Source organism: Photinus pyralis, unplaced genomic scaffold, assembly GCF_008802855.1.
Source record: "Photinus pyralis isolate 1611_PpyrPB1 unplaced genomic scaffold, Ppyr1.3 Ppyr1.4_LG1, whole genome shotgun sequence".
NCBI classification, from domain to species: domain Eukaryota; kingdom Metazoa; phylum Arthropoda; class Insecta; order Coleoptera; family Lampyridae; genus Photinus; species Photinus pyralis.
In genome coordinates this window covers 59,032,141-59,045,226 of record NW_022170249.1, presented here as the reverse complement: position 1 = coordinate 59,045,226, position 13,086 = coordinate 59,032,141, and the positions used below count along the sequence as shown (strand labels likewise).

The window sequence follows — 13,086 nt, the reverse complement described above, 5'->3', positions numbered from 1 at the left end:
TTCGCCCAATCATTACCGTGCTTCTGCTAGCTACAGAATCGTTGCGAGAGTGCGGTCGAAAACCGGGACCAGGAGGTAAATTTTTTTGAACACAGCAATTGACTCCAGGACTAAAGTGAAGTTCGACATGAAAGCGTTCATCGCTCGAAGGATCCTTTGTGGGATCTTCATAGAGCATGATTACCACCTGAGACATGTAATTTAACTCGGATACCATAGAAACATATTCCATCGCACGTCGCCACTGTTCATCTGTAACGACCTGTGAACACAACAAAAATATCAGTGTAACCAAGTGCCATTTAGCAAACTTACATTGAATAAACCGCCGTAACGAAGGCAGGTAATTAGGGAGTGCACGTGACTCTCGCTGGTGAAGTACAATCTGGTGCGTACGTGTCTGCCTGGACTGGAAACGCCGTGTGAATATATCGGATTCAGTCGATTGACTGTCTCGTCATCCAGTTCTTCTATATTACGCTGAAGATCCGCTCTAATTTTTTTAAGTAAAGGAGTGCATATACCCTGTCCAATAGACAATTTCTCTTGTGCTGTTAAACCATACTCCTATAATTGATACATCATAAAATACCCTTAGTTGATGTATGAAAGAAAATATGAGGTCTGACAACACATTTTTAATCCTAACATAATAATATCTTGATTTCAGTATATTACAAAATGTGTCCTACATATTGTTGTATAAATTACGTCTTTCGGACGTTTTATTTCGCTTCGGCACCTGCAATAACGATGGGACACCCTATATGTGAATTTCATTGATTGTTAACGTTAAATGTTGGTTGGAATTTGAGATTATTTACGTAGCACTTGTAAAAGTTTATCTCATGTTTTTTCAGGTCATTGCGATAAGAGCGTTATCGCTACGTAGGCTAATATTAATGTTAAGATAAGGACGTCTTATCGCCGGTTAGAAAACACGGGTGCACACGTAAATACACGGCGCGATGCAAAGAAAAAACTACGGGCTTGATTAACTTAGTGAAGACATATAGAGCGCAAGCCAACCAAACGGTATGTTTGATAGTCGGCGAACGTAAACTGTAGTAATTTTCTGTGAGCCGCGTGAATTGGGACGGCAAATACATTCTCCTATATTTGAGTTGCAATTAGAGTCCATGTACTGTATGGTCTAAGAGGGGAGCCCACGATGCTACATGAAGATTTATTCAAGCATCGCAGGGATCTATTGAACTTTGTAGATTAGATAGCAGAAAGAAAACCAGTTATATGATGTACCGGGTGACCCAATAAGACTGTTCCTCGGCCATATCTCGGGAACCGTTCGTCGTATGACTTAGGGGTCAAAAAATTATTAGGTAAATCGATTATGAAGAATCGCTGGAAAATATTTTCAAGTTCTAAAAATGACCACCAGAGGGCGTAACTGCCATCTTAAATTTTAAAATTGCATTTTCTTTCAATTTCGCATATTAAACTAAACATTTTTTTTTCACATTTTTAAAGAAAACCAGATTATCTATCATTTTCGTAAAAACAAAAACCCAGTTATTTCTTAAACAAAGATGGCGTGGGGCGTTTAATTGTTTTTGCAATAACCTGCTTTAACTGCTTACCCGTTTGACCGATTGTAACAAATTTGGTATCGTTGAAAAGAGCATTCCTTGGGCAACAAGCATCAACCAAAATATAGTTAATTTAGTTGGATCCATCTCCGCCGGGGGGGGCTAGTTTTGACATTATGACCCAAAATCCTAAAAAAATCAAATGGAATGATATGACTTTTTCTTTATGAAAAAGTCATATAGCCAAATAACAACCAGAGGCCAGTGAAAACCGTTTTTCAAAATCTCGTGCAATATTGGGAAAATGAGATAATTAATTAGTTAATTAATCAAAATGCTTAAATTGTATCTTTTCTAAAATGCTGATTTCTAACCAAGAAGCATTTAATATGCTGGCGGCGATGGTTGGTGGTCAATTCGGATAACGCAAATAGAAGATGTGGGTAACGATGATCGCATTTTGAAAATACTCAAAATATATCGCACTTTCTGAATGTAAACACAGCAGAATAATTTACAAATTACGGCTGTTATTATTTTATAATGCATCATGTTTCATTTGTTTAATTTTCCAAGGTCTACCTAAAAGTGTAGAGTGCTTTTCTTTCGTGCCATCGACAAATACCTGAAATACGTAAAAAGTAAATTAAAGATACAATTTAAGCATTTTTATTGATTAATTAATTATTAATCTCATTTTCCCAATATTTGAGGTTAGGAACGAGATTTTGAAAAACGGTTTTCACTAACCTCTTTGGATGTTATTTGGATACTTTTTCATAAAGAAAAAGTCATATCATTCCATTTGATTTTTTTAGGATTTTGGGTCATAGTGTCTAAACTAGCCCCCGGCGGAGAAGGATTCAACTAAATTAACTAGATTTTGGTTGATTCTCATTGCCCAAGGAATGCTACTTTCAACCATACCAAATTTGTTGAAATTGGTCAAACGGTTAAGAAGTTAAAGCAGGTTATTGCAAAAACAATTGAACGCCCCACACCATCTTTGTTTTGAAATAACAGAGTTTTTTTACGAAAATGATAGATAAACTGGTTCTCTTTAAAAACGTGAAAATTTTTTTTTTAGTTTATTATGCGAAATTTAAAGAAAATGCAATTTTAAAATTTAAGATGGCAGTTACGCCCTCTGTTGGTCATTTTTGAACTTGATAATACTTTCCAGAGATTCTTCATGACCGATTTTACCCAATAATTTTTTTTACCCCTAAGTCATATGACGAACGGTTCTCGAGATATGGCCGAGGAACAGTCTTATTGGGTCACTCGGTACATCCCTCCATCGGTGGGGGGTGCATCTACACTTTTTTAATAATGCACAAAAAAATAGTCACATAAAAACACTCGAGTGCGTAAGATATTGATAGTATATATGCCCCACGTATCTCTGATATTGGAGTTCATCCCACACAGGAAGCCCGCCGGGCCTCGTCACACAGCTCAGTAATTTGCACGTAAGGAAAATGAGGGAGCGCACACCGAAAACGCGTCGTGCTGTGGAACCATAACCACTGTGGAATTGTTCCGCCGCCGGAATCCTCGGGAGAATACGAAGTGGAATTTTACCACTGGGTAGGCGTGGCGCGCTCGCAGTGTGCAATAGGAGTGGAACAGTTCTTGGAGCGCGGCCACTTTTCGAGGGCCTTCGCTACCTCTCGTTCATCCGGAAGCTTGTAAAAGATTGCCGGTGACATATTGGAAAAATTTCCGCTAATTCTTTAGTAAATGGGAAAAACGATCGTGAAACTACCCTGGTCTGTCCCTCCTCCCGTTTATGGAATGAACACACATCTGTCTATCCCTCTTCTTCTTTAAAATCTTCACCCTCAGGATTGCTCATCTTAAAATACAAATGAGTACTGCTTGGTACATAGGCACGGGAGAGAATGGCGGCAACGGGCGGAAAAGAGCAAAAGGAGTCTCCGATGTGCGACCTACCGTGGAATTTTACATCTGGAGGTTAGGCGCGGCGCGGTGCGCGCGCCGCGCTACCTGTGTGGGATGAGCTTTAATCTGCCTGTTTGCGTGGTGAAAGAGACTGTACGGAAGGGTATAAAACGAGATTTATCGAGCGCGTCAGATTGTACGTTGTACGTAGGACACTATTGATGATTTGTTCTACTTTACTTAGACTTAGGGATTCGCCCTGTATAACACCATCTTATCGATAGGTAATTATCGATTAATGGATAGTAGATTAATTTTAAACAAATGGTCAACTAATCGATAATTTATCGAAAATTAATGAAAAATGTATAATATCGATTAATCAATAACAATCAGAGATCGACAATTTTCGACAGATGTCAATAATAATCTATTATTACCGACAGTTAACGACCATTATTGATTATTATCAAAAGTTATCAATAATTATCGATAATTATCAAAAGTTATCGATAATTATGAAAAGCTATCGATAATTATTGATAGTTATCGATTAACGATTAATCGATAATTATCAGACTAAACAGACTTATCGATAAATCGATAACAATTTCAATTATCGCCCAGCACTATATAGCAATCTTCACAGATCTTTTGAATCTTTCTGATAAGATTATACATTTTAAAGCCCTTTATAACATCTGCACTGAACATAGGGTGTTCCATATTGAGTAGAATTGCAAAGCTGACTTTTTTATTATAGATAGGCATTAGGTTAAATAAGCCGATTGTCTATTTTGTTTACTGTTCAGACCTCATACAGAAATAAAAATTAAGATCAATACTTACTTGCGGAATCACAATATCGGCTAAGTACTTCGAATATACATACAATTCCTCAGCTTGTTCAAACTGAAGGGTATGTTGATTATGTTGCAGATCATACTTTATACAATCATAAATATCTGGTATTTTGCTAATGTCAAACCGTTTGTTTTTGGTACAAAAATCTTTCTCAATCTTTCCCCACCGGCGTCCCATCAACTCCCACGTCTCGCCGTGGTACAAAACCACGTCTGCAAAATGATTAATAGAATTTAAACAATCGAAACATCGCATACAAAACCTTTCGCTTTTGAATCCTCCTTTTTCAGGCGGACGATGTTGAGCAGCGACTTAATAAGTTCGTGAACATGCTGGCAACATCTGAATGGATTCTTTACAAAATCTAAGGCATCCGATATGCTTGAAGAATTGCAAGGATTAATTTTTTCAATATCTTCTGCACTAAAATCCCTATTTAATTGCATTAATTCGTGCAGGCGAGATTTACACCTACACAAAGCATCAAATCAATGAAATTTATACGACTTATCCCTCTGACATACATATTTTGGTATTTGCTACTATCACAGTCGTTATCTAATAATCCGTTTGTATTGGCACTTTTCACCATCTGTACTAAAATTGGTGTGAGCTCGCCCTCTAATGCGAGTAGGCCTTTTGCAAATGCCGCGGCAGTCATCTGCACTCTCCCTTCGTCCGATGCGTAGATTTTCAAATCGTGGCGGAACGTCGAATGTAGCCTTAATAAACCCAATCCTTGTGCACCAGCGTACTCTCCTAAAGTTCACGAAATGTAAGCGTAAAAAACTGGAATATCTTTAAAAAATGAAGCCAAATATATAACTTCATTACTAGATGTCGCACATATAACAGACAGTGTGCAAAAGGTACATGCACAACGTATCAAAGTAAACAATAACCGAAATTATACGTTACCACTACTACATTTTGTGTGCGAGAGAGATTGCATCCATTTCAGTGATCGCAAATAAATTTAAATAGAACTAAAAATAAAAAAGCAGCTTACGAACCGGCCAAATGTCTACCTTGGCCCCCGGGGTACATACAACGGAAAATTCTTCCCAACTCTTCCGCTTGAATGCGTCCGGCCGGCGTCAGCTCTCCGCCCCATTTCAAAATTAACACCAATGACGGTTCGGCGGGAGGATCTGATGGTAAAATGATAATTAGCATGTGAATCGACTCATACTACAAGACATCTACTTATTTTACTCGCAAAAAAGCACTTGCAACTAGTCAGTATGTAGTTTGAAGCATAATTTCGGGAATATGGTTATGTATTTATGGATAAAAATTGCCAAAATTGATCAGATATACATTTAGGTTCTCCCTAACAATAATAGGTATAATATAGACCTAGACCCTTATGCCTGAAATATGGATGCTGGTTCCTTCCTGTATTGATCACCATTCCGCTTCGATTGCAAAAGGTTCGGGGAAATGCGTGCCATACAGAGTAACTATACAAAAACTTACAGTAGGTTATATTGCACAAACAATTACATCAAAAAAGGTCAAAACCGGGAACTAAAATGACATACAGAGGACCTCATCAATTCTCTAGGTCCCACCTATCTCAGTTGTGAGTGGTTTCATTAAAAGTGGCGCTTAATTGAGCTAAATGGTAAGGCTAATTATAGATTTTTATGTTTATCACGGGTCGCACAATTACATTAAGAAAGTTTTTGAATCTAAACCATCGAATGCGCTGTGTCCGCTGGGAAACCGTCGATCCCTCCATAAAATGGCAGAATTTAACAAAATGTAAAGCTGTTGTTTAGAGGGGATCTTTTTGCCTTTGGTGTTCAACTAAAACGTACGATCTTTTGGCATTTCTTCGCTGTGCTCTAACATATTGTATTGAGAATCTTTATCACAATACCGTTTAATTTTAATGATAAGTGTTTGACTTTCCAATTACCTATTTGCTTTGATTTTCCTGTATTTGATTTCTTGTAGCTGCCGCTAATTAATTTATGCTTTTGTTCATTGCGTTCCCGTTGGGGCAATCGCTACTGTGTCCGTGTGCGGTAATTATCTTTAGTTGCCTCCCTGGGAGTAACCGCCCGCCGAATTCTGAACTAAGCCGTTACTTCAACTGACTGCCTGTGGCTACCGATTGTGCCAAAGCTCTGTGACCGTTCCAAAACCGCGGACCTCGGTCTGAGCATTGTTTTTTTCTCCTAGTGGCGCTCAAGTCTGCTGGTGGTGATTTAATTCCAATCATTTATTTATTTTTCTTTCAATAAAATTTTAATTTATTCCGCTGATTATATTGCTTAATTTTCATGCCATTTGTGCGCGGACTTCCTAACAAAGTTCATCGCACGGGGGAAGAACTAGGGGTGGGTCTCCAAAAACGTGGATTCTGAACCGCCAGATGACTCTTTACACCATGCAAGAAAAATTAGAACTACAGCTCGCTTATTCCTCGAAGAAGCATGATCATTTCAGTGGAAGCCCGCCTACTAGATGCGCTGTAAACAGTGACCGATACTTGGGTGGTCATTACGTTGGATTATTAAAATAACATCTTCTATAATCATGACAAATCCGAATAGCAATATAATTGGAAATGGTCATTAATAATTGATATAAAATGGGCAGAATTCCCTTGTTTACTGTTTAGTTAATGTATTTAGTAGTAAGGCTGTGTACTAATAAAATTTGTCAATTTGTTTTAAGAGGATTGGATACCCCAATGATATGCGATTTTCGCTACACTTATCTTCGTTATTTTTAATTCGATTTTCATGAGGTTTTCGACAATGTAATTCTAATTTATCGGTAAACGGCGCTATTTCATTAAAATTTTAAATTTGTGAATATTTTGAACTAAACTTTGTTGTTAAAAATCATTACTTTGAACAATTGAAATAGCGCCGTTTACTTATACATTTCGGACACAATTATCACCAGCTAATTTAATTGTAAAAATCAATAACGAAATTAGAGGAATAAATAAGATTTACCTCATAGATGGCGCGTGATTATAAAAATCTTGTGTCCGTGATGAATAAAGAAAGGTACTACGAATGTGGCAACGCCGCGGAGAGTCGTCTAATAGCGCAGCGCGCTTCTAGGCACAAATCGTTTTGTTTTATGAAATAATGAAACCAAGATAATGCTAGATTACCGTTCTAAATTCGTCTAGTCCGCGTATGACGTCACGCGGAACTTAAAATTTGAATTTATAATGACCGAAGGCCTGGACCCTTTAATACCTTTACTCTTCGAATAAATTACATAGATAAGATACCGTTGCCGATACAATCGTTGTCAAGGCACTTATTTGCCGAATAAATTTATCAAGATGAAGAACTGGCCCTAAGAGCAAAAGTAAGTTGAAATTATTGTATCCTGGTTTTGTTTCGCTTTCGGACCGCGGTACGGTAGTTTCGAATTCGATTGCTTAGCGGGTATGACCTCGGGTGTGACTCAATCTTACGTGCAAAGCAAATAAACGACATAAGACCCTGAGAGTAAAACGAAAAAGCCGCAGAAAAATTACATTACTTTCAATGTAAAGTAACAAAACATTTTTAATGTAGCAGGTAAGTAGAGAGAGGCAAATGGAGCATGGAGCAAAACATCAATAAAAATAACAAAACATTATTTTGTGTTACTACAGGACACATTTTTCAGTGTTTCCAAAAAAAAAGCAAAACAGAAACAGAATTTTCCATACATTCCAAGCCTAAACATTTATTTTTTGGTTGGCTACTAGAGCACCTATCCTGTGAATACACATTTTTCTTGCTTTTGTTTAAAAAATTACGCAATGAGCTATCATTTTTGTTGCAAATACTTTAAAAGTCGAACTTGACCTAATAGTCTTAAGAGTTGGCTACGGAAAAAAGTGACTTATCGCTACATGGCTGATTTTTTGTGTAAAGTACCCTGATACATAGTAAAGTAGACAAAGTCATGTCTGCCAGCGCGATCCCGTGGATTAAGGTTGGGAGGGGCGGTGAAATATGTCAAATTTTAATAAAACTTCCGATTTTCCAACTATCTCTGGCTCTCTCTATCTTTGACCCCTGTATTTTATACCTGACGCAAAAAATGGATGAGACTTTTTTGTACAACTCATCAGGCACATCTTTTTTTACATTTAACATTTTTCGCTATGATGCTTACTTTCTGAGAAAAGTGCAAATTTAGAAAAATTATAAAATGAATAGTTTAACTGTTCAATTTAAAATTTCTCAAAAACTAAGAAAATGTTTATGGACTTTTTTGTAGAGTTTCTTGTACCACATTAGCCAGTGTATGCGAACAAAATTACAAACATTTTTTTAAGCCGTTATGGCCCTTTTAAAATTGTAACACTCTCAAAAACCCTGAAGATGGTAACGGATCAAAACCAAAATAGGTCGTTTGCGATTTCCCATGAAATCCTATAAACATTCCAAATTTCATCAAAATCGGTTCAGGCGTTTTTGAGTTACCGTGTTCACTAGAAACGACCGCATGCATACAGTTTAAAAAAACCATAACAAAAAATTTGTTGTAATCATTTATGCACACACTGGCCAATGTGGCATACAAAACTCTACAAAAAAAGTCGATTACAGTTTTTTGTAAGTTTCTTAGTTTTTGAGAAATTCTAAATTGAAAAGATAAACTATTAATTTTATAATTTTTTTTAATTTGCACTTTTCTCGAAAAGTAAGCAAGATAGCGAAAAATGTTAAATACAACAAAGATGTGCCTTGATAAGTTGTACAAAAAAGTTTCATCAATTTTTTGCGTCGGATTCAAAATAAAGGGGCTAGAGGTAGATATAGTCGGAAGATCGACAGTTTTATTAAAATTTGACATATTTGAGCGCCCCTCCCAACATTAAGCCACGGGATCTCACTGGCAGACATGATTTTTTTATTTTATTATGTATCAGGATACTTTACACAAAATATCAGCCACCTAGCGATAAATCACTTTTTTCCGTAGCCAGCCTCCGTCTATAACCTTTGCGCAGCAGTGTTGCCACAGTGTAAAAATCGCATGCTACTAGGACGCGCGTATTCTGCAACGAGTTCTGGAACACTATTTGTGTGGCAGAGATGAATATACGCTGGTAGATGTAAGATTACACTGCAATGAGAATTGCAGTAACACCTCCAATGTAGACGTGAAAGGACTGTTTGTTTACGCATAAAAAAGTCACGTGGTTTCCAATCCTATGTTTTTCTTTTATCATAGTCCATGGCTACTTAGATTAACAACTCCTGAAAACAGAATCTTTATAATTAATTTTTTCGCGTACAAGAAGAGGTAGAATAATCGTTTCACATGATTTACATGCAGAATTTATATATCTCTATAACTTTTATTTGAAGTATTTTTGCGTAAAATAATTAGGAAACGTTTGCGCAAAGAAAAAGTAATTTCCCATGTTAAACGCGTATGTTCCACTTTTCGATTTATACTCTGTACTTCTAATTCTGCAAGTTCAAACTCTCGAAGTCTATTCCCTGGTCTACAAGGGTAGTAGACCTAATACCTATCTACTTAAAATTAAGATTAAATCTGACCTAAAATTTCCACGGCCTTTTCTGTATCAAAATTTTGTTGCTCAACCCTTGTATCTATTTTTAAAACTAAACCTTAACATTTCTCGCCATTTTGACGCTATTCGGCATAATTTGTAGTAAATGCGGTTAATATAAAATAATTAATTAACCTACCACTGAATGTGTCTGAAATAGTAATCTAAATATTCATTGCACTTGGGAACCTTTCGAAAACTAGTAGCATTTTAAAATTGACTTTTGTTTCATCTGCAATCTGCAAATCCAGAAAAACGATATTCTTCCCAAAAATGATATGTTATTATAACTAAAACACAGAGATCAATAATTTCATGTGTCAGAGGTATAGTATACTTTCTTCTGCCCAGAACTGTCTTTCGTAGTCAGTGGGTGGGACCCACTGAGCGCGTCCTTAACGGCAAAAGGACCACCTCAACTAAGCCAGCGGGAACCGTATACACTGTGTCCAAGATAAGGATGTCTATAATGGGGATCTTCGAAACCACAGAATATATGACGATAATCCAATTAGAGAAAAGATGCGCAATTATTATCATGCTTTAAAGAAAACCAGTTGGAAACTGTTGGTTTCAACAGGATGGTACACCCGCGCACAACGCCCTAATCGTGCGAGAATACCTTTCGGATTAGGTTGTGCGCGGGTGCACTGTCCTGTTGAAATCAACAGTTTCCAAATTTTGTTTTTTGTGTGTGCCATATACTTCTTTTATGAATCATATAAAAAATAAAATTGATGTTTTCTCCAAAACAAATTTTGTATTGAAAATCTCTTAACAGTGTCTTGTAGGTAGAGCTCAAAGTGAAAATGAAAAAGTGTTTATTTTATTTTTTGTATCTGTTCAAATAACAAAACAACAAAATTAAAAACCTCATAGGCAAATTTCGGTTTTTCTGGCATATCTTCGGAAGTAATTGGAATTTTCTTTAAAGCATGACAATAACTGTTTAATTGCGCAACTTTTCCGTAATTTGACCATCGTCGTATCTTCTATGGTGTACCCAGAACAGCAATACTAATAAAAACCTCAGTAACCTACCTTTCCAAAAACCAGGTTGCAGTGGAGGTGCCACGAACTTATAAATTAAGATGGACTGCTGATCAAACAGTTGCATAGAGGTAGAAATGGCCCTAGCATGGGCGGGGCCATGATGTACACATTTTAGTTATTTTCTAGGGGAATTTTCCTAGTGCTCAAGTTTTGACACTATTGCAGCCTGGGAAAATGACGTGTCACATTAATTTATTTAGAAAACGTGAGGTTAATGCTTGTTTATTAGTTGATTTGAATTTCGAGCCAAGTGAGTGCGCATCATGGCTGCCCCCATGTAGGAGTCATTTGTCAATTCAACATTAGCAGTCCATCTTCATTTACAAATTCGTGGGAGGTGCCTACTCTATCTTTTAGAGAAGGTTAAAGGGCTGTGATAGTCTCTATCTACCTACTGGGGTGTTCTAGTAAAGCACCCACGAGAACATAAATTTCATATTGGACTGTGATGCAAATGCACACCACACAGCATGGAAACAGAGCCAATTGGCATGTCTCCAAAGAGACCCCACCTTGTTCTCGAGTATATGGTTTCCAGATCAAAAGATTAAAACTTACAGACTGGTGCCTGTACGAAGAGCACATCATCATCAGATCTAAAGTTGATGAGATTTACCTACAACATGTAGACAGAGAGGAGGACCTAGAAATAACCTCTACCGATCTACACACACTCATACCCTGATGGAATGTAGAACTCGAGAAACGCAGAGCCAAAACATTTAGACTATTCATTATAGTCAAAAGGCATAACAATAGGACTGACAGGAGGCATATCAATCAGCTTTGGCCAACTGCAACACTCAACTAAGAAGGTCTAAAAGCAGGACTTGGCGAGAATTCTGCGAGAGCCCCGGCAGCAGCCTGTCTGCAAATGCCCTTTCAAAAGACCACAAAAATGTCATCAGCAACTTAATGACACACGATGATAACCACACTGAGAATGCAACGGAAACATTAGAGCTCTTATTGAGCACTTATTTCCACACTCTTCAATTTGTGGCAAACATGGAAACTATGATAGTGGAGGATAATGATACCAAGGTTATCTGCATATCCCTAACTATCAAATCCTGTTTTCATAAACAATGTCACTGTCACTGTGGCAGTTAATTATCCTACATTTGGTGTAATGTTCCTGCTTTCCAACATAGATCTCTTCCAACCTATTGGTGTTGAGCTGCGACTTTTTGTCGGCTGTCTTTTTTATGGGTTTCGCGGGGTGCTTTTCTAACACCTCCCACAAACATACTCGTACATACACCTACAGTTGGCAGATTGATAACTGACTCTTTACATACTATATAGCTTTATGAGATACTCCAAGTCTGTTATTATTTTTATACTGGAACTAGCACTAACGAAGTCTACTAAAAAAACGCTTTCATACAATTGAACCTATAAGCCAAGCGAACACCAATTTATCATAAAACTACATACTAAAATAATAATTAAAATTGTCGTACTAAGTTGTGTTTTACCATCGTCGGAGCTGGAGCCACGTGGTCTACCCTTAGGTTGGTATTTCATTTGCACTTTCCTATTAATGCCAGAAAAATGTCCATACCTTTAAAGAAATGGTGTTAGAATAAAAGGCGAGATACGGACAAACATTACATTTCTAAGACACTTTTCAATTGCTCTAGTTTACCCTGTTTCTCCTCCGTTTCTGGATCGGCTTCGTGGTGCTGTATCTCCGCCAGCAAAGAACGCGCTGTATCTAAAATTTCTTGTAGTTGTTTGGGGCGTTTCAGCTTTACGTAGCCGTTTTTGTATCCTTCGTATTTTTCAAATATTTCGAAAAACCTAAAAGTGTCACGCTTACATTGTTTGTAGACACGGATGCTAACGTACTTAGGATGTCGAACTTCCACTTTCATTTTTTGTTTAGGTGTTCGATCGCCATGACGTATTACAGCCACCACGCATCGTAACTCCATCATTTTTCCGAAAGTGGTGGGTACGATGGGCGGGTCGTCCAATTGAAATGGTACCGACCAAGGAATGTGCAAAGTTGGTGCCAATTCTCTTAAAATCATATTCCCCAAAATTTTCGCACAATCGTCGTAATACTTGTTGGAGTTCTTAACGAAACTAAATCCGTTCACGTCACACACAAATGATTTGCCGTTGGCCCTAAAAAATGTTGTTACGAATAGTAGA

At 37.3% G+C, this 13,086-nt stretch overlaps 1 protein-coding gene across 5 annotated transcripts in view; it reads right to left on the bottom strand.

The window, feature by feature from the left end:
• LOC116158634 (inositol hexakisphosphate and diphosphoinositol-pentakisphosphate kinase) overlaps positions 1-13,086 on the bottom strand; it is a 44,010-nt gene that overhangs the window by 15,115 nt on the left and 15,809 nt on the right. For all 5 annotated transcript variants that reach the window (XR_004142782.1, XM_031471451.1, XM_031471447.1 and 2 more), the window contains exons 8-16: positions 12,778-13,059; positions 12,541-12,729; positions 12,390-12,490; positions 5,330-5,467; positions 4,841-5,075; positions 4,579-4,787; positions 4,302-4,528; positions 316-567; positions 17-262 (exon numbers count right to left, since the gene is read on the bottom strand). Coding sequence is in view for 4 of the 5 variants with exons in the window: in XM_031471451.1 (XP_031327311.1) it covers positions 17-262; positions 316-567; positions 4,302-4,528; positions 4,579-4,787; positions 4,841-5,075; positions 5,330-5,467; positions 12,390-12,490; positions 12,541-12,729; positions 12,778-13,059 (1,879 nt within the window). In the remaining variant the exon portion in view is untranslated. The remainder of the gene's footprint in view (positions 1-16; positions 263-315; positions 568-4,301; positions 4,529-4,578; positions 4,788-4,840; positions 5,076-5,329; positions 5,468-12,389; positions 12,491-12,540; positions 12,730-12,777; positions 13,060-13,086) is intronic.